The sequence below is a fragment of the Calidris pugnax genome, unplaced genomic scaffold, assembly GCF_001431845.1.
Source record: "Calidris pugnax isolate Ruff unplaced genomic scaffold, ASM143184v1 scaffold192, whole genome shotgun sequence".
Classification (NCBI taxonomy): domain Eukaryota; kingdom Metazoa; phylum Chordata; class Aves; order Charadriiformes; family Scolopacidae; genus Calidris; species Calidris pugnax.
The window spans coordinates 606,067-626,762 of NW_015090919.1; the positions used below are offsets into that span (position 1 = coordinate 606,067).

At 57.9% G+C, this 20,696-nt stretch overlaps 1 protein-coding gene across 2 annotated transcripts in view; it reads right to left on the bottom strand.

Moving 5' to 3' along the window:
* Nucleotides 1-772: 772 nt before the first annotated feature.
* The window catches only part of EXD3 (exonuclease 3'-5' domain containing 3), a 313,559-nt gene continuing 293,635 nt past the window's right edge, over nucleotides 773-20,696 (bottom strand). For both annotated transcript variants that reach the window (XM_014949705.1, XM_014949703.1), the window contains 2 exons: nucleotides 10,000-10,093; nucleotides 773-1,212 (listed from right to left, as the gene is read on the bottom strand). In XM_014949705.1, coding sequence (XP_014805191.1) covers nucleotides 878-1,212; nucleotides 10,000-10,093 — 429 coding nt within the window. In that variant the 3' untranslated portion in view covers nucleotides 773-877. The remainder of the gene's footprint in view (nucleotides 1,213-9,999; nucleotides 10,094-20,696) is intronic.

A 20,696-nucleotide genomic window follows, 5' to 3' on the forward strand; every position in this document is an offset into this window, starting at 1 on the left:
CAATGGCAGGACCACACACTTTGCTGCCACTCCTGTGCATGCCCTGCAGACCCCTGGGCACGGGGGGCAGCTTGATGCACCCAGCCGGGGAGAGGTGGGCAGGTGGGTGCTGCTGACCCCCCCGGGCTGGCAGACAGATGTGGCAGCAATGGGAGCCCCCCTGGACTAGCCAGCTCTTCTGGGGCATCCCAGCTCCAACAGGTGGTGATGCGGGAGCCAGCGGGCATCATGGTGTCCCCAGAGGTTTTCCTGTGGCCGCCCAGCAGTGCTCGCCTCCCCCAGGCCCCCATGCCTACGCCTACCCATTGCCTCTGAGAAATGCTGGGAGAGCTGCTGGGAGAGCAGGACGGGGTGAGAGCGGGTACTGGGGATGGGTCATGGCGTGAGATGTGTCCCACAGGCTGGGGAGTGCTCTGGGCACAGAGATGCCCTCTCCCTTGGGCTGCTCTTGGGGACACGGCTCCTGGCTCCCCAACAGGAGCAACCCGGCAGAGAGGCACTGGGGTGAGGGTGTTGGGCCCTGATGGGTGCCATGGGGCCAGCACTGCCGGAGTGGCATTTTGGGAAGCTCTGCCACCCTCTTGCCATGCCCAGCCTGGAGGGAGGCAGAAATAAAGCAAAGGGTCTGTTCCCCAGCCACCTCTGATTTAATGATCTCACGGAGGCCACGTATTTTTGGGCTGTCATGAACCATCAGTGCAAATGCGAGAGTCCCCTTCACTGCAGAACCCAAAACAAGAGCCTCCCCCCTCCCCTGCCCCCCCCTGCCCTTCCAGCCTCACACCTCACACCACAAACCCACAGCCCAAATTCCCCAGGGATCACGTCTGCAGTCCCTGTCCTGGTGCAGAGCTGTCCCAAACCCCCATGTGCCTCCTCAGCTCAGGTCATAGAAGTTCTGCTCGTCCCCGGTGGCAACAAGAATATCCTGAAACTGGGAGACAACACGTCCAAAATGGGACCCTTCCCAAAACACCTTCCCGCAGCGGGTGCAGCAGTAGAAGTCGGTGAGCTCGGTTCTGTCCAGCACCCCGGGGGGGATGGTGGCAACCTGCAGGACCGTGCCCCCCGCCAGCGTCACGGGTGCCCCGGGCTGCTCTGGCCCCTCCAGCCGCTCTCCGTGCGGGGTGCTCTCCAGGCACTCAGCGTTGCAGGCTGGCACGGCGGCATCACCACCCAGGCTGGGTTTCTCCTTGCTCCTCACCAGGCAGCCTGCGGGGAGAGGAGACAGCAGATAAACCATCAGGCACTGGTGTGATGAGCGGGACTTGTGCTCAGTCACGCAAACGACCCTTGTGAGGGGCCCATCATCCCTGCAGGAAGTCCAGGCTCTGCCCTCCATCCCGGGAAGGGGTGTCCCATGAATTTGGGAGAAGATGGCCACCAGCATCCACCAAGTGCTTGCCCAGAGCATGGCACCCGTGCAGCCTCCTGCTCGCCAGCAGCTCTTTTGCCATGTCCCAGTGTCATCAGCAGCAGGGTCTGTGCTGGTCTTGGGAGCTATTCCAGTCCAAGTCACTGCACCAGTGCTGCTGCTGTACTGGGTACAGTGGTTGTGCCTCCCTGTCGCAATTTGGGTAAGGCTGGTCTCCAAGACAGGCTGGGCTGCGTTACAGTGCAAGCAAACAGCAAGGGAAGCCTTTACTGCTGCTTTAATTTAAAAAAAGCACCATTAATAGCTGTCTGCATTGCCCAGGACACTCACAACTTTCCTGACCTGCCCAGGACACCCGGCATTGGGGTATGTGTGACACCCACCTCCTATCACACAGCCTGGGCAGTGGGCATCGTGGGGTGCCAGGTCCTTGAGCCCTGGCCCCAGGCAGGCAGATCGCTGCCATCACAAATCAAGTGCCACAAACCCCACGGCATTTTTGGCAGCTCGGTTCAGGCTCTCTCTGCCCGTGGCTGCGGCACAGCAGGTCTTCGGATCCGGGCGGCGGAAGCTGAGGGCTGAGCTGCTCCCATCCATCAGGACTCCTGGCAGCCAGGGACACCGGCCCCAGTTATTGCTGTGGGATGACTCATTTTTGGCAAGGGGGGGGCACTTGTCCTGCCCAGGCATCAATTAAGACAACAAAAGGCATCCTGCACTGCTCCAGCAGCACCTCTGGGGTGTCCAGCCTGCCCTTTTCCAGGATCAGAAGAAGCCTGGTCAGGAGCCAGCTGTGCAGGAGAGGGACACCAGCATTCCCTGCATCCCAGTGTTGGCAGGAGCTGGGACATGCTGAGGTTTATTGTAGGGGCAAGCAAGGCTGAGGACAGCCCTGGAATGGCCACCCAGTCCTAGCAGAGCCACCCCACATGGCACAGCAGGGCACAAGCAGAAAGAGCCACAGGCAGGGAGAGGCGTGGGAGGCTCAGCTCACACCAGCCCCTGGTTCGATCCAGCCCCAAGACCTTCCACACCTCCTCAAAGGAGACAACCAGCCCAAGCTGGCAGGGCATAGCCGACCCCCACATTCCCAGCAGACAAACAGCCACACTCAGGGTCAAGGCTGTCCCTGGGGATGTTCTCAGGGTGGTTTTGCAGACCAGCCCTAGGCCACCATGCAGCCCAGGAGTGGCACATGTTTGGGGTCTGCTGCTGCAACACGAGGGGAAACAGCCCCAGCTCCAGTCTATCCACTGGCCAAGAGCTGGGCTCACCATTGCTGTGCCCTGGGCAAGTGTCCCACAGCCCTGCTCACAGCCGTGCCTTTCCTGCGTCCTCTGTATCTGCTTGGGACACCAACAACTGTTCTTGGAGAAAAAACAGTGACCTCAATTTCACACTTGCTCCACTTTTTGGCATGTGGTGAAGCACCCGGGCTGCTCTCAGGAGATTCCTGAGCCAGCAAGAGCAGGGACATGGAGGAAGAGCCCCATTCCCAGGGGATATGGAGGAAGAGCTCCATTCCCAGGGGACAGAGCCTGTCCGCAGGTGGCAGATCCCCGTGGCAGGAGGCAGGGGTTCTGCCCTCACCCTGGCTCTCCCTGTGCTACACGATGGCATGGGATGGCCTCAGCCTGGGCATGCAAGGACTGTCTCACAGAGGAGGCCAAGATGCAGGATTGTGCCCCCAAGCACCCAAACCACAGACTCCCTGCAAAACCCTGGGCCACCACTTGCTTTTCTTCAGTTTCTAAGATGTGGACACAAATCTGTCTTTTTTCACTCTCTTCTATTCACCCTGCCTGCTCTCGAGCAACAGACCTCTGCCTCCAGGACCCCAATGGGAGGGAGGATCTGCACCTTGGCTGGGACTTTTAGATCCAACCCTAAGCGAAGCGATGCTGCCAGCAGCCAGCACTGATGGCCAACACCTTTCTCCATGGAGCCTAAAAAATTCTCCATCCCGACCCTGCAGCCCCACAGCCCTATATGGGGGGGCAGGGACACTTGATGCTCTCCCTTCCGACACGCTCCATCAGCTGCCCTGCTGCTGGTGGGCAAAGCAAACTGCACACACACACGTACCCCCCCTACCCTGCACAGAACGGGGATGAAACCACCAGTTTCCCCCAGACACCCCAATCCCACCCCCAGGCTCGTGAGAAAAAGGCAGGCAGGGAGGAAAAGTTCATCCCTTAAAAGCCCTGGGAGAGAAAGGCCGTAATGGTCACCCAGTCGTTTTGCCTTTCGCTTGCACCAGCCCCCTCCTAATTGTGGCTCTTCAAAGGGTTGAAAATGCTACATCACTTCAAAGTGACCATTTTTGAATGGGAGCTTGTAAAACCCCTTCTACCCCTCCCACCAAATTCTTTCCAGGGCTTTTGAAGATTCCTGCGCCCCCCTCGCAGCCGCGGTGAAAGGGCCACTGGGCGCCAGGCACAGGGTGCCAGCCGGGCACGCAGTGAAAACTGTCAGGGGAAAGGGTCAGATGCCCCAGGAAAAAAGGGTTTTCCTGAAGAAAAGGGGTGATTTTTTGAAGGAGGAAGCTTTTTTCTCTCCCTTGAGATCAGCAGAGTCCTCTGCAGCAAAGCTGCTGCTCCCACTGGGCTGCAGCCCAGCTCGCCCAGACGCTGCAAAGGGCAGAGTTATGCTGGAGACGGAGTGAAAGGCATGTGTGGGAAGCGTGGGGCCGAGGGGAGCTGAGCCCATCCCTCCAACGTGCCAGGAGCTTTTCAGACCTACGGCTTCCAGAGCTCTGCGATGGTTCACACCAAAGGGTGAATTCCCACCGCTTCTCCACGGAGGAGAAATGAAAGCGATTCCTTACCAAATCAATTTGAAACACCTCTTGGGAACTAATAATCCCATTATAAAACATCTCGAAAATAAAAAGCCCTTTTGCCTCTTGCTCACCTCTCCCCCTCTTGCCTGGGTCACCCTGGGGATGATGGAGCCCGAAGCGGGGCTGAGCCCTGCAGCCCCCCAGCACTGCGGGGCTGAGCACCCACCCGTGTTAGTGCTGCAGAGCTCCACGGGCTGCCAGGCCTGTCCCCATCCCGCAGTGCTGTCCCACCACAGAGTCTCCTCCTGCCCCCCCCTCCATGCGCTGTGGCGGTGCCCTGCCCTCACACGTGCTGCCCACATCGTCCCCAGCTCCTGCCCACCCCCGGGAGTTAATATCCCACAGGAATGGCACAAACCACTGCTGTTCCCACCCTTGGACATGTCCCACCTCCCAGCGAGTGCTGCCATGCCCAGGGGAAAGGGGATACTGCAGAACCCCAATTCTGCTTATTTTGCATCAGATTCCTCCCCAGGCTGAGGAAGGCCACCCTCAGTGGTGGGATCCCACCTCTGCAGCCCAGGAGATGTCTTTGTCACCCCTGCAGCAGCCCTACTTTGTGCCCAAGCCACTGCCACACATCCCAGAGCTTGTCTGGCCCCACAGTCCACAAGGCGGGGAGCAGCAGCCCGGGAGGGATCCCATTCCTTCAGCTTCTGGCCACTGCACCGAGGTGGTGGGGAAGACCCATGGGAAAGCCACATCTCATGCCCTGGGGCACTGCATGGTTCTTGGTGCCCCAAACCAGGTGGCTTTTGCGTGTCCCACTGCTGGGTCCTGCTCACAGATGCTGGGACTGAGCCTGGCAGAGGGGATGGGAGGCACGGCACGGGCTGCCCGCAGTGGGCAGGGGGATGTTCACACTCCCCTTCCCACAGAGACGCCCTTAGTGGTGTGGGGGTCATATTGAAAGGCCACTGTGACGGTGACACTGGTGACCTGTAGTCCCTACAGCCTATTCTGTCGGCTACAATGCAGGAGTCCTGGTCAGCGTTACTGGGACCCCCCACTGTGGAACAGGGGGCACGGGAGGGCCTGGGAAGCTGGGAGAGAGCAGGATCAGGGCAAACCTCCTTTGAACCCGTGCCCATTCCTCTTTCCCAGACCACACAGCCCTGATTTGGCTGGAAACAACCCATTTCTGCGTGTGAGCCCTGAGCACCCTCCGGGTTTCAGTGTTGAGGCACTATTGGATAACCCAAACTCCCTGGGGAAGCTGGGTACTTCTGCACAAAATCCTGCCCCCTGGGCCCCATTTCTAGCCCAGGTCCCTCTGTGTCACCCCAGTTAAGACCAGAGCCTTGGGGCGAGGAGCCGGGTGCTTGTCCTGGCTGGCTGGGGCGGCTCCGCAGCGGGAACCGAGAGGTGCTTGGGTCTGGCAGCGCTTGTGCAAGCTGAGAGCCCTGCTCCCAGCCCAGCAGCCGCACCCAGCTGTCATCGCAACCACACACACGAGAGACTCGTCTGTAATTAGGCAATTAAGGCTGAGGTGTTTTGGAGAAAGCGCACATCGTAAAGGCTTTGCACAAGGCTGAAAGCAGACCTGGGAGCATTCTTGGAGTACAAAGGTGCATGGGAAACCTTGCCGTGGTGAGAGATCGAACCCGATAAGAGGAGTTACGAGCCTGAGAAACGCACTCGATTGCAGGGCACTGAAGATGCCTGGTTATCTTTTCCTCCTCGATAAGGCAGATAAGCAAAGGACAAAGGACCCAGGATTGTGCAACCTGGGCTGCAGCAGCCCGGCCATGGTCTTAAGACATTCCCAGGGTGGAGGAGGGAGGATGAGCTCAAGGCAAGAGGCACCTTCAGTTGCCATCATCTCCCTGTGCCACTGTGGGAAAAAACCCTGCCAGTTCCCATGTCCCTGACTCCTTCCTGGGGAGTGTTTGACACCACACCGCACTCAGTGGGTACATGCAGAGCTCTGCCAACCCACAGCCACCAAAATGTCACCGGCTTCCCAGCCCGGCAGTGGTTTTTTGTATGAGCAAACGAAATTCTTCTGAAGAGGGGGAGCTGGCAGAGCATGAACCAGCCAAGCCCAGGGGGTGTTTCTGGCCAGTCTCACCACTGCAGCCCCCAGTCCCAGCCTTGTGCTGCAGCTCCTCAGTCCCCATACCTGCCCCGCTCAGAGATGTGAGACGATCCTGTTACTCTCCTGTTACCTCTCATCGCAGAGGGAAGAGAGCCAAAATGCATGGGCTTGCCGGGTCTGAGGGTGAAGGAGGCTGGGGAGCCCCTCATCCATGGGTACAGGCCCTTGGGGACCCATTCCCTTCCCTGCAGAAATGTGCAGAGCAGCCTGAGGCTCCCGGGGTGCCTTCGCCCTTCCCGCACGCCGGCTGAGGAGCCGAAGCAGTGAGGGTGTGAGAGCCCTCCTGGGACAGCACAGGGATCACCCACCCTTCCCACGTGGCAGTAAGATGTGTATGATTCTCACAGCAAAGCCAAACGCCATAGAATGGGAAGCATGGCAGGGATAAACCGCATCCTGCCTCAAGGCTTTGGACACGCAGTGGCCTCTTCCCACTGTGCATGGAGCCCCTGGCTAAGGGAAGCAGGTCTCACCAGCCCATGCCCTCAGCCGTCCCAGTGTGGTGGCCACAGAGGAGGGACCCAGCACCCTGGCTCAGAGCCTCAGCACATCCTTCCCTGCACTGTCCTCTTGCAGCTCTTCCTCCCGCCTGCCCACACGCTGCCTCCGATGGCTCTCACCAGGCTCCGCCATGGAGCTGAGGGCCAGGAAGGGAAAGGAACCCTGAGTCACAGCTCAGGTCAGTGAGGGCCAGGCAGGTGGCCCAGCCGGGCTGCTTGGAGCTCCACCAGCCCCAAACCATCCTGCCATACAGTGCAGGGACGTCCTGGCTGCTCCTGGGGCTGGCCATGGCTTGTCCTGCACCTGCAGGATGTGATGTTGGAGGAGAAGATGGGTAGTGTAGGTCTCTCTGGTCTCAAGTACCAGCTCTGGCTCATCAGGAAGGATGCTCACCCAGCTTGGGGTGCTGCCTCCCTGAGCACCCCCAGCCGCTGTGCCTGCTCGTCTCCAGAGGAGCTCCTCGGGAGCGGAGGCTCTGGTGTGCCTGGTTGGCAGCGCAGCCCAAAGAAAAGCAGGACCAGTTGTTTTCATGTTGTGCAAAATGTTTCAGATGGCAAGTTTTTATTTTATGATTAAAGCAGCCTTTTCTGTTTGGCAAATCCTAACCAGATCGAATGTGCTCCATCCTCATCTTTCCCAGGGGCTGGATTTCATCTGGCAGAGCATTCACCGAGCACTGGGCCCCGGTGCCAGCTGGTTTTACCACACTGAGTAAGCAAGATGCTTCCCCCAGCCAGACAAGAGCCTGTGACACATCCCATTCCCCTGGGCCATTTGGGAGCCCACACGCTGCCAAGTGAGATCCTGTGCCCCGCGGACAGCACTGCCACCTCTCTCTGCCCCATCCCCTGCCCACTCCAGGCACCTGAGTGGCTCAGAGCATCCCGCTGGGAAAAGGCATTACAGGACAAAGCTGTCTGGGCTTGAAACTATTTCCAGCACTTCCATCAAAGCCCTTGTGCAGGGCAAATGCAGCTGTGTCAGGGAAAATCTTCCCTAAAACCTGGGAAAGTCCTAAGTCCAAGTTGGAGTGAGCTATTACAGGATGAATAATTTGCCTTTCAGCACTTGGAAGCCCTGCCATAAAAATCCAGGAGCCAAACGGAGCGGCACTGGCCCAAGTTTTGCAGCCAAAACATGAGCAGCCCCGGGCTGTCTGCAGGACCCCTGGGCTCAGGAACACCTCAGCAGGTGCAACCTTATGCCAAGGGCTGGTCCTGCAGGATCCATCCCCATCCACACCTGAGGGGTGCCCCACCATCCATGGCTCTCACTGCGTCTGCCTGCTGCTCCCCAGAGAGGTGACACCCTGAGAGGTTTTCTTGCCAAGCAGCAGCATCTGGCCACGGTCCTGGGGGTTAATCCATGCGTGGTGGTGTGAATGAGGTGACATGGCCTGGGCTGGAGTCATGGAGCAGGGGCCAGTCCCGGTGTGGGTGAGCAGCTGGGGGCTGTGGATGCTGAACCCCCCATGCCACACGTTGGGCCATGTCCAGGGGCAAAGCAGGTCCCTGCCACCATCGCCTTCCAGAAGGAAAATGTTAAGGAAACTGAGATTTCCCTTATGAACACCATTCTGTGGCTGCTCAGCCTGTCCCATCAACATCTCTGTCCCCACCAAGCAATGGCAGGATGTTGTCATCACACTCTTCTCCTGTTTCCACAGAACTTGACCCGAAGTGGGACATGTTCAGGGCACCCTAATTGAGCTCACACTGATGCTCACAATCCCACTAGCCCTTGGCAGAATGTAAATAGGAATGGAAACCCCAGGGTGCCTGAAGCCCCAGGCACAGGGGACCTCCATGGCAAATCCTCAGGGGTCTTCACCTTGGGTCGAGTGCCACCTGCCCAGTTATGCATATTTGCACAGGAATCACAGCTTCTATTTTATATCTCAATTGCAGAGAAACACCAACTCTCTGAGGATGTTGTGGTATCTTTGGTCACTGACCACCCTGTGTTGGAGGATGCTCACCGTCGGAGGATGCTCCCTGACAAGGTCATGCCCAATGTGGCTGGTGCAGCTCCCACCTGGCCCAGCAGACAGGGGTTCTTCCCCATGAGACCCCCCCCCAGGGACATGGGGGACCTGGCGAGAGGCTGCATGGCACAATGGGGACACGGGGTGTTGCAGATGTGGTGTAAAGAGTAGAACAAGGTGGTCCCTGAAGTTTGCGTGGAGGAGCAACGGTCTGTGTGAGACCCCCCAGCTCCATCATCCCCTACTGAGGGGGGAAGGGGAAACCGCTCACACGGCTGAATGCAAACCACAGCATTTCTATTTCCCATACTCTCAAACTGGCTGAACAGGCCCAGCTGGTCACTGGGTACACACACAGCGAGTGTCCTCACCTGAGAAACCGCTGGGGAGGATGCCCTGGCCTTTCGGGAAGTGCAGTGCTCCCAAGCTGCCCGCACCATGGGAAGAGCCGCCCCACCACGTCCCTCCTCCCGAGCCACACGTGCTGTTCCCAGCAAAGCCACAGCAGCACCCGCAGCCGCCGCTTGGCACTACTCTCTCCTGTCAAGCAGATGGGGAAACTGAGGCACAGCAAGTGATGCATGTGAGGGCTGCAGCAGCGAGAAGGACATGTTTCCATCCTGGTGCGCCAGCTGTGGGTGTCACCACCAAAACGTGGCTCCCCGTGGGGAGGAGTTAGGCGGGTAAGTGCAGCTCAGGGCAGGGCATGGAGGAGCCTTTTCCGTTCTGGATCCCACAGGATCCTTGCCAGACATCCCTCCTGCAGCCCGATGTGGTTCAGGAGCCACAGGCACCACTGGCAGTGCCAGCCCAGAGGCGCTTTGCAGCCCAAGCTGAGCTTTCCATGTCAGGTGGTGATGGCCTTAGGCTGTCACTTGAGCTCATGCTGGCATGTCACCAAGACACCCAAGGCTGGGAAATCCTATGCATGACCCAGTGCCACACAGGGCAGCACAGGGCAGCTGGGAGAGTGGGTTGAGAGCCATGCTCAGGGTCCACAAGCTCAACCAGGCACGAAGTGGGCTAGGAAGAGCTCTGCAGGTCTACATCCAGGGGCAGGATGGTGGCAGGGCATCCCATTCCCCCTCTGAGCGACCCCCAGCCCGAGTGGGACAATCTCGGTCTGCCCAGGGCAGCGAGTGTCAGGCGGGAGCCAGGGTTGGAGCATTTCTCCCAGCCATCGGCGCCCACCTGCTTACCTGTGCCACTGTCCCCTGGCACCTGCCTGCTGCCCTCCACCAGCTGCTTCATCCTCTCCCTCGAGACCTTCAGATACTTGTCGCAGTTGCACACCTGGAAGAAGAGAGAGGGGGAGGTCGGTGAGAAGGTGGCTGTGCTCTCTGGGCATGTCACAGCACCCCGGCAGAGCTGGACACCACCAGTTGTGTTCATCATGGAAGGGGGAAACTTGGGGCAAGGACCGTCACACCGAAGGGGGGTGGGAGAATGGCACTAGACACAAATCATGGGGTACATGAGCCACAGGAACCTCCTCGCCAGAACCGCACTTCATCTTTGTGGTGCTTAGCCACATCTTCATGCCAGGCTGACAGTGCCACTGCCTGCCCCCAGCAGACCTCACCTCCCAGCCCTACACCATGCCAGAAAAGACCAGAAGCTGAGGCTGCCTTAAAAAACCAAGCAGAGACCCGAAGTTTGGGCTGTGGCTTCAAGATTTGTTCTCTCTTGTCTCATAGGAGCTATGGAGGATGGCCATGGATGCTGAGACATGCTGGGGTCGTGACTGGCTCTGCTCAACCTGTCTCTGCCACAGTACCACAAGCGACAAGTCACAGTTTCTGACCCCACATTTGGTTTGCCAGAATGCACCCAGAGAGGTCTCGGAGCACCTGCAAGCACTGGGTGCTGGTCTTTAGGGAGGCAAACCCCTCAAGGATCCCCCAAATCCCTCAAGTAGCCTCCAAACCTCCCCACTGAGGAGCACCTGCAGCAGGTGCCTTGGCTGAGCCCCAGGTACAGCCGCCGCCGAAGGTGCTCCCCCTGAAGTGACTGGCACCAAACCTCCCCGGGAGCATCACAGCTGCTCCCCGACAGCTTCGCTCTCCTCTCCTCTCCTCCTCCCTGCCCAGGCAGGAGTTGGGTGCCTGGATGCGCTGCAACACCTTTTGTCAGCTATTTGTTTTTAGGGGCTGTTTTCTGCTTGCGGAGCATTTCGAGCAGGCTGCACCCAGGGCGAGCAGGGAGAGAGGTGCATAACTTCACCCACCAGAACAAGTTCCCTGCCTGGGGCTTTGCTCCAAAGCCTGTTGAAACCAGAAAGGTTTTTGCACCTCCTGACCGAGCTCCGGCAGGCCCTGCGGCGGCTCTGCTGGTTTGCGGCGTCTTCGCTGGAGCGGCGCTGGGTTCATGGCGAGGTGCAACGATGCCCCTTCTTCCCACACAGCTGCCTGAAGGAGGCCGGGGGGAGGATGATTTGTTTGAAAATGAGTTCGCCACCATGTCCCAGCTCTGCCCTGCAGCAGGAGAAGCTTATTTCCACCGGCAGCCTCCACAAAACTAGCACACACTCCCCAGCCTGGGCACAATTTGGCCATAAAGGATGCCCGGGCTTTGGTCCCTGAAGCCACGTTGCTCCAGCCCCATGAAGCCACGGGACAGACAGACAGAGATGGACCAGGTGAGATCCTGTAAGTGCAAAAATGACATGGAAGCTACTGCATCACTTTTAAAAGGGAATTTTGCACCAATCCCCTGTATTTGAATGATGCACCACTGGGTGGATAAGGAACTGGTTGGATGGTGGCACTCAAAAAGTTGCTGTCAATGGCTCGATGTGCAAGGAATTAGCAATGACTAGTGGTGTTCCTCAGGGGTTGGTACTGGAACCAGCACTATTTAACATCTTTGTTGGAGACATGGACAGTGGGACAGAGTGTTCCCTCAGCAAGTTTGCTGATGACATCAAACTGTGTGGCGCAGTCAACAGGCTGGAGGGAAGGGAATCCATCCAGAGGGACCCGGACAGGCTGGAGAGGTGGGTCCGTGGGAATCTCACGAAGTTCAACTAAGCCAAGTGCAGGGTCCTGCACCTGGGTCAGGGCAATCCGAAGCAGAGCTCCAGGCTGGGCAGAGAATGGATTGAGAGAACCCCTAAGGAAAAGAACTTGGGGGTCTTGGTGGATGAGAAGCTCAACATGAGCTGGCAATGTGCACTGGCAGCCTGGAAAGCCCCCGCACCCGGGGCTGCATCCCCAGCAGCGTGGCCAGCAGGGCCAGGGGAGGGGATTCTGCCCCTCTGCTCCGCTCTGGGGAGACACCCCCCAGTGCTCCCTCCAGCTCTGGGGCCACCAACATCAGAGGGACATGGAGTTGTTGGAGCGGGGCCAGAGGAGGCCCCGGAGATGCTGGGAGGGCTGGAGCCCCTCTGCTGGGAGGGGGGGCTGAGAGAGTAGGGGGGGTTCAGCCTGGAGAAGAGAAGGCTCCGGGGAGACCTTAGAGCAGCTTTCCAGTACGTGAAGGGGGCCTACAAGAAAACTGGGGAGGGAGATTTTGCAAAGGCATGTAATGATAAGATGAGAGATAATGGCTTCAAACTGAAAGAGTGGAGATTGAGATGAGACCTCAGGAAGAACTTCTTTGCTGTGAGGGTGGTGAGAGCCTGGCCCAGGTTGCCCAGAGAAGCTGTGGCTGCCCCATCCCTGGAGGGGTTCAAGGCCAGGTTGGATGGGGCTTTGAACAACCTGGTCTGGTGGGAGGTGTCCCTGCCCAGGGCAGGGGGTGGGATTGGATTGTCTTTAAGGTCCCTTCCAACCCAAACCATTCTGTCATTGTCTGATTCTCACAGCATGCATCAGACATTTCCTACTCGTGTGAACGTGGGTCAGACCCTGCCGCTGCCCCGGCTCAGTGACCCCGTCTCCTTCTTGCTCACGCTGCTGGCAGCGTTGATGCTGGGAGCACTGAGCTCCCTGCCCTGCACAGCTCCCTCCTCACGGTCAAATCCAGGTACCTGGGGAAATGAAACTGGGTGAAATCCCAGGGAAGCAGAAAGATGATCTTCTTTGAGTGAACCTGAATTTCTGTGGAGGCAGATCAGCTGTTGGAGTTACCAGATCAGAAAGGAGATGCCATTTTGGAGTACACTGCCAGCCTCACTGTCAGGAGGGTCACTCCAACCACCCGGACACTGAGCTGCCACCCAGGATGTGTGCAGGGGTAGAGAGCCCCCTGCTCCCCAGCTCTTCCTGCCAGGCACAGACATGGGCTCATCCCCCCTCCATCACAAACACCAAATCCACCCTAATGCTCAGCCTTGGCACTTTGGAGCACGCCATGGTGTCTGGGCAGTGGTGCCAGCGTGTCGGGCATGGGCTCCTGCTTGGAGGCATGGAGCAACCTCAGGCAAATTTCTCTGCTTCTCTAAAATTAATCATCATTGTAGACTAGGGGCAAGCACCTTCCTGGGCCAGGTACGCCCCAGTAGCCACGGCGTAGCCTGGCATTTCCCGCTTGCCCAGGGCTGCCAGACGCTTGCCACAGGGCTCCGTGCCCCACACCATCTCCCCAGCCTCCAGGCCTTCGCCACTGTCAGCTTCCCAACAACACGGGGCAGGCTCAGGAGCAAGATAATCCAACTAGCAGCGGTGCCAATTAGCTGTAATAAAAAATTGCAATTAATTCTTCTTTAATGCCTTGCCAAAATGAGCCAGAAGAGATGAAGCGAGCAGGGCAGCCTGCCACCTTGACAGGCTGGGCTGAGTGGCTGCCGCGCAGGGGCTGGTGGTGGCCCTGGGCTCGATGCTCAGCTCATGCCTGGGGACATGGCTCCCCACAGCCCTCTGCATCTCAGCGTCACTGCCCAGGGGAGTGGAGCAGGTTTTGCGTAGGTCTTGCTTTTGTTTTAAGGTAGGGAAGCGGGGAGCCTCTCTGCTGGGGAAGGGAAGGGTTTTTCCTCCTTGGGAAGGTTTGGCTTCCCCAGCTCCATCCTGGCAGGATTAGTTGTGGACACCATTAAGTGGAGTGGACGTCAAGGCAAAAATCTTTGTGGCGGTGAGACAGCAGGAGACGGTGGCACCTGAGGACAGTGTCTGGGGGTGCAGCTGCTGTGAGCAGCTCTGACCTGACAGTGAAGGGTTTGGCTTCTGCCTCACAACATCTCGGGATCCCCCCCCAGCCCCTGTGCTCAGCTCAGGGTGGGGGTGGTAGCTTCTGCCCTACGCCCCATCCCTGCCCTGGGGACGATGTGCCGAGCGGGCTGAGCCCAGGGTCTCTGCTCATGCTGTCTCCATGGCCGGCTGGGCCATGGAGGGGGAGAAGGGGTGCGTTCAGCTCGGGAGGAGGGGGCCGGCTGGGCGGCTGCGGGTCCCGCACACCTCGTAGCACCGCCCGGGCCACCAGGCTGTGGTCCTGCGGCACAGTCGGGTGCCCCCGAGGGCTGGCGGGTGGCAGGCGGCAGTGGGCACACCTCGGAGGAGGAGCAGCACTGCCTTTCTCACGCTGTGGCAGCCCTTGCCAGCACATGCTTAGTCATTGGTAAATCCCAGCCGAGATCTGCTCTGCCCTCTGTGAAATGGATCTTGGCTGCACCCCCGCTGAAGCAATCCTGGCGCTCGGGAGCCATGGCGGGCACGCTTTCCCACGGCAGCCCGGCTTCCAGCACCCCATGTGAATCAGCCCCTGCCCGGGCGGCGCTGGGTGCCCCCGCACAGCACACGTGTGCACAGCCCTGTGCCGACCCCCTGCCCAGCCGGCGAGGACGGTGCCGAATTCTGGCTCTCTGGGCAGGAGGGGACAGCTGTGACATCTCCTCCTGCCTCCCCGGGCTCTGCTTGCCATGTCCACGTCAAGGAACAGGTGCAATCCATCTCTATGGTCCCCACTGTGGTCCCTCACTGTTGTCCCCTCTCCATGTGCTTGTCTGGGCGTCCTGACTGAGGTGTCACTCCCTGGTGCTGGGCACCATCACCCCTGCAGCCATGTGCTCCTGCCCCAGGACCTCATGCCAGCATCCGCTGCACCCAGAGCAGCCCAGGCTGCTCTGTGATGTCACCACCAAGAGCTGTGACACGGGGATTAGGAGAGATGTCATTGGGTCGGGACTGTGATGTCACATCTTGCTGTGATGTCACAGCAGGAGAGCTGGCACGGATCTCTGTGCTGTGACACGGGGATTAGGAGAGATGTCATTGGGTCGGGACTGTGATGTCACATCTTGCTGTGATGTCACAGCAGGAGAGCTGGCACGGATCTCTGTGCTGTGACACGGGGATTAGGAGAGATGTCATTGGGTCGGGACTGTGATGTCACATCTTGCTGTGATGTCACAGTAGGAGAGCTGGCACGGATCTCTGTGCTGCTGTGGTCCCTGAGCCTGGCGAGGTGCTTGTCCCCAGCAGCCTGAGCCACCCCAGCCGAGCGGGCAGCCGGTGCATGAAGCTTTCCCTGCCTGCACGAACGAGGAGGACACGGCAGGTGAAACCTCCTTTTGCAATACCGGCAGTCTGTCCGGTGCCTTGTTTTTGTTTGGGATGATCCCTGCCTCTCCCAGCCCTCCTGGGTGGGGATTTCACCAGCAGTGACGCACGAACCTCACAGGACTCGAGGGACTGGATGCTTCAGCCTGGAGCTCTGGGGCCATCTCAGCATCCCATCCCCTTTCTGGGCCTCCACCCAGGAAACCAAGAAGCTCACAGAAAACTCAAGTCCAGCAGACAACAGGAAACAAACCTTCTGGGACTCAAAAAGCCAGTGTGAGCATGGCTGAAGAGGGTGGCATGAGCTCAGCTGGGGGTCCATAGGCTGCGCCCAGCACATGTGGAAGATGAGTGGCTCAGGCAGCAGAGTCAGTTTTGCTCCTTCCTTTGATACCCCTGAAAGGTGCATCTCCAAAGTGCTCCAAGAGTCACTTTGGTGACGCTGAGATCTGCCCAGAGCAGCTGTCCCAAAAATGGCTCCTTCCGACTGCTCTGCTGACAAACCCCATGGACCAACGTCACTGAGGGATCTCCTTGGCAGGGGTTTTACTGGTGAGACACAACCCTCTGCCTGGAGAGCTTCTGGCTTGGGAAATCCACAGTGTATCAAAATCAGCCGAGAAGGACAACAGTGCCTGGCGTGAACTCTTTGGGGCAATTCAGGGCAGCTCATGTCAGGACAATTCCTTGGGCGTCTTCTGCTCGCCATATCACAGGACTATCCAACAGCCACCTGGAGTGAGATCTCTTTTCCTACTCACACCCCCTTCCCTTTCTTTCTATTCCTCTCTCTGAGATGGATATCACCTGGTGAAAGGGCCACTCCTCCAGATGGAGGTTGCAACTCTCATTGTGGTTGTGAAAGCACAGTCCTTGAGCATCCAAGAGTTTCTTTCAGGGACTTACTGAGACTAGAAGCCTCCCGAGAACAGGCACACAGGCTGCTCAGGCTCTGCCAGCTATTTCCTCAGCACAGGTTGCCCATGTGCAGCTTCCAAGTCCGGGAGTTACAGATAGAGGCAGACCTCCTGCCCATCACACAAAGCAGAGAGCACCCAGAAAGGAAGGACATGGTGGGAAGGACAGTAAAAAAAAAAAAAACAGGCAACAAACTTGCAAATTCCAAACACAGGCCAGGAGCTGATCATGCTCATCTGCCCACGTGTATATTTTTGCACACTTTTTCCAAGTCTCCAGCTTCTCCTTGCTGCACTTGCAGTTTTGACCTTCAGACACTGTCCTCTTCCTCCAGCAATGCTCTCTGCCCTGCAACACCTTCAAGGTCCTTCCACAAAGAGCAGAAACCTCAGCAATTCAACCCGGCAGAGCTTCCTACACCCTGCAGGTGCCAAGGCCAGTTCTAGGTGCCCCTGGGACAGCCACACCTCTATGGGGATTTTCAGAAGGCGTCTGGCTGGGCTGTTTCCGTTCCCTTTTATGCCAAGAGCTTTTCTCATTGACCTTCTTATCACTAGTACCTGGGAATCGTAAAGGTGCACACTGCTGCTCCTGCCCTGTTGTAAATGTTCTAATGTCTTGGGTACCAGCAAGCCCACCCAAGAAGTAGATGAAATGCATGGATGTGTTAAACTGGTTCTTGGTGCACACAAGAGTCTTGAATGGCCACCAAGCCCTGGGCAACCCTGTCTGCCAAGTGTACAGTGAGAGCCGTGCTGGGAGATGGGCTGTGATGGTCCCACATGGGAATGATGGGCATTCTCCGCCAGACCTGCTTGTGCAATGAGCACCTGCGTTTTTATGGCCGTCCAAGCTCAGTAACACATTGCCAGTAAAAACATGGGGCTGCTGGTGGGTTCCTGGCATTGCACAGAGGCATTTTGGTTCACAAAGAGGGAAGGGCTCTGTTTATTGAATCATTAACATCACTTCCCTCATCACCAGCCAGGTACTCTGAGAGGTCTCTTAGGCAAGTGCTGACCTAGCCCAACCCTGCTAAGCTGGTAAGATGACATGGGATCCCATGCCAGCCTGGTACGGCGTTCCCACTGCTTTCTCTGCTCCCACTTTGCTATTAGTCATCCGTTTCTGGAAGGTTTCTCATGCATAATAAAGTGTTTCAACACTTGCATAAGCCAGCTCTTCTCATCAGGAGTGACCTGCTGCATTTCCCAACACTTTCCCTAGGCAGTCCTTCCGACTGCCATGAAATACGGAGTAAAACATGAAGTTTTCTATCCCCCTCGGAGGCAAAAGGTGTGGGAAATCGAACAGATAAGAATGCCTTTAATTAGTATCATTTGCATAAGCTCTGGGAAAAGCTCACCTGACAGCTAGAAGTGCCTCACTTATCTGGGAGCATGAACCACGGGCACTGAAACGGGCAAATTAGCGGAGCTCTTCTGCTGACAAGATTGGGGAGATAGCAAAAAGGGGGAGTCAGCCCCAGGGCAGAGAAGTGGCCAGAGGTGATAGAGCCCTGGAGGCTCTGTGGGCATCCCAGATCCTGCTACCTCCTTTTGTGGCTCCCCAATTCCCACTGGCTCCCTGTTGGGGTAACCCCCCTTTCCATTTTCACCTGCCCGTTGGCAGCTGCTCTGAGTGAGAGAAAAGGATGCGATTTTGGGGTTGGAGGGGTCCATCAGCTCCCCTGGAGAAGGACAGGGATGGGGAGAGAGGAGAAGCACAAGCACATCCCCTGATAAAGCGTGGAGGCTGCCAGAGCGGGCTCAGCATCCGGCAGGGATGGGAGCAGGGGTTTGTGATCTCTGCTTCTCGGTGCACACATGCTCCCTCGAGTGCTGCAGGTCTCTGACCACAAACCCCGTCCCGCTGCCGCCTCGCCGTCACGCTGCCTTGGGTAGTCGGCGCCTGATCGTCAGTGACACCGAAAGCCCTTTTCGGTACCTCAAGGCCTTTGCAGTGATGAGAATCTCACCCGACATTACACCTAAACCCACATGCAAAGCTGATTTTCCCAGGGGAAAAAAAAAGATGCTCAACCCCCGCTCCCACCACACACCTCCCCCCCTCTCAGGTCCCTCTGCCTCCTCCAGCTGCCTTTCAGCCGTCTCATGTCTCACTTGCTCATTTTTAATCCCAGCTGGGCTGTGAGCTGCTGAGAGGGGGGCTGAGCCCCTCCAAAAAGCTGGAGTTGCCACAGTACCCTTGACCCAACCTTCACCGCAGCCACAAGCTCTGTTTATACAGCACCCAGCATAGCAGGGTGCTGCTCCGGGACAGGCTCCCAGCGCTTACAACAAGTTTATTAACAAAGCCAAACCAGTAATAACCGCCTTATAATGAGGTTATGCAGCATCCCCAAAGCCTTCGTTTTAGGGTGAGCTCTGTGCCAGGAGCTGCTGGGGGCCGGTGGGTGAACCATCCCTTCCCACCCTCCTCCCTGCCTGACAACTGCTGCCTTAGCTCTTCCAGCCCCGTGCCAGCATGCTGCCTTTCTGCTTGCATAAATGTGCTTTATATCCACCTTGGGCCCTCCTGGGCGTGCAAACCTGGGCTGCAGGACACACACCTCCCAACACCAGTCCTAAGCCATCCCAAAGGGAGCTGTGCCATGGCAGGGGAAGGGTTAACTTGCCCAGCTCCCTGAAACGAAGCTTATTGCTGCTCCTCTTCATCAAGCTACTATCCAGGGAGTTCTATCCAGCTGCAGGTGGGAGCACAGCCCTTGGCTGGAGGATGCTGGAGGCTGGTGAACGTGAGACCCGGAAAAACCACCCAAACCTGAGCTCTGGGTCCATGTCCTGCCAGCTCATATTTGAAATGGTCTCATCCGTAAACTAAAATGCAGATGGAAATCTGGCTACCAAGCACCCTCCAGACCTTCAAGAGCATCTCATTTTGGCACCAGAAGTGCAAAGGTTTGCGGAGATACATTTTATGACTGTGAGAGTCAGAGTCCTGGAAACTGCAAAAGACAGAAGCTTTTCTTTCTGTAGACAAGCCTGGCACATTATCATTAACAGTCAGGCAGGGAACTGCTCTTTGTTACCCAAATGCAGGCTGGCCCTGCTGGAAGCTGAGTTTCCAGCCTGACCCAGGTCCCAGGAAACCCCAGCGCTGCAGGCAAAGCCTCAGCTCAACATGGAGCCAGGCCCGGGGCTCCGTCCTCTGCTCCCGGTGCTAGGCAAGCTTTGGGAAATTATATTTGTTTCATATCAAGGCAACAGCTACCCTTATTCCTGCTCCTTCTGGCTTCTCCTGGCAGCTGTCCCTCCTCCGGTTGAGATCCTGGGGCCATCTGTATAACGTATGGCAGAGTTTCTCCCCTTGGGCCGTGTCTGGCTGGAAGCAGTCCCCCCCAAAGCTCTCCCTTTTTTCCCAGGGCAGTTTTGAGCCCGCTACAAGTGGCTGAGGCCACGCTGGGCCAGGTGGCTGCATGGCTCTGCTCCTTCATGGCCATCTGGTCCACGAGCATCCTCACCCACATCCTGGCTGCCTCCTCCTCCACCTTCCTGGGGCAGTCCTGGGGGTGCCAGGGGTTGGTGGCCCCAGGTGGGCGCAGCAGCAGAGCTGGGTGGGGACAGCAGCGGCCGGGGAAGTTGGGCTCATGTTTCAGCTTCTATTTTTATCTGGGAACTCGGGTCTGCCCACAGTGCGGTGTGGAGGCCCCCGGGGGAAGCGCTGCCTTCCCCAGCTGGAGCCAGATACCATCTGTGCGTTACCTGCCTTCCCTGTCGGCATGCCAGGCTCCTGGGGGAGGGCAGCATTTTTGGAGGCACCGGGACATCCTGCCTGCACCTCTGCCCAGTCCCTGGTGTGGTGTAGTGGCAGGGAAGGAGCTGAAGAGCAGAGCCACAGCCTCCTCCAGCTGTGCTGAGGCTGGGAACACTTCATCACAGCTCACCCTCTGGAGACACAGCAGCCCCCTTGCACGCTCGCCATGCCACCACCTGGGTCAGTGGCCAGATGCGGGTGTCCCTTCTCAAGCCCAGCCCCGGGGGTAGGACTGGCCCAGGAGGGCCAGAATTCACCCCCCCTGCCCAGAAGCAGCAGCTGAAACTCAGCAGGACGAGCGTGGTCTCTGGAGCCCGGCTGGGGGGATGACGCGGTGTTCCCCCAGGCTCAGCACTGTGGGGCAACCCCAGCAATCCCAACTTGCTTGGAGCTCTGTGGGAGCCATGGGCTCTGTAGGGCTGCACCAAACCCGTTGCTTTACTTACTAAGGCAAAAAATTAATTTAGTGGACATAGTTGCAGAAAAATGTAAACTTGAGCCGCTCCCACCCAAGAAGCTTGTGTGGCCTCCAGGTTGTCCAGGGCAGAGACGCAGAGACTGCCCTAACCGACCCAAGAACAGGCTCCCCAGCACAGGAACGTGATTCTGGAGTCTGGCCCCTCGTCCTGGACAATCACAGCGAGCACTGGGGACAAAGCCAGGAGGAGGTGAGACCCCCCCATCCCGCCGGGCAGTGCCTGCTGCTTTAATTGGAGTGAGAATAGAAGCAGCAGCAGAAAACGGGAATATAAAAAAAAAAAAAAAAA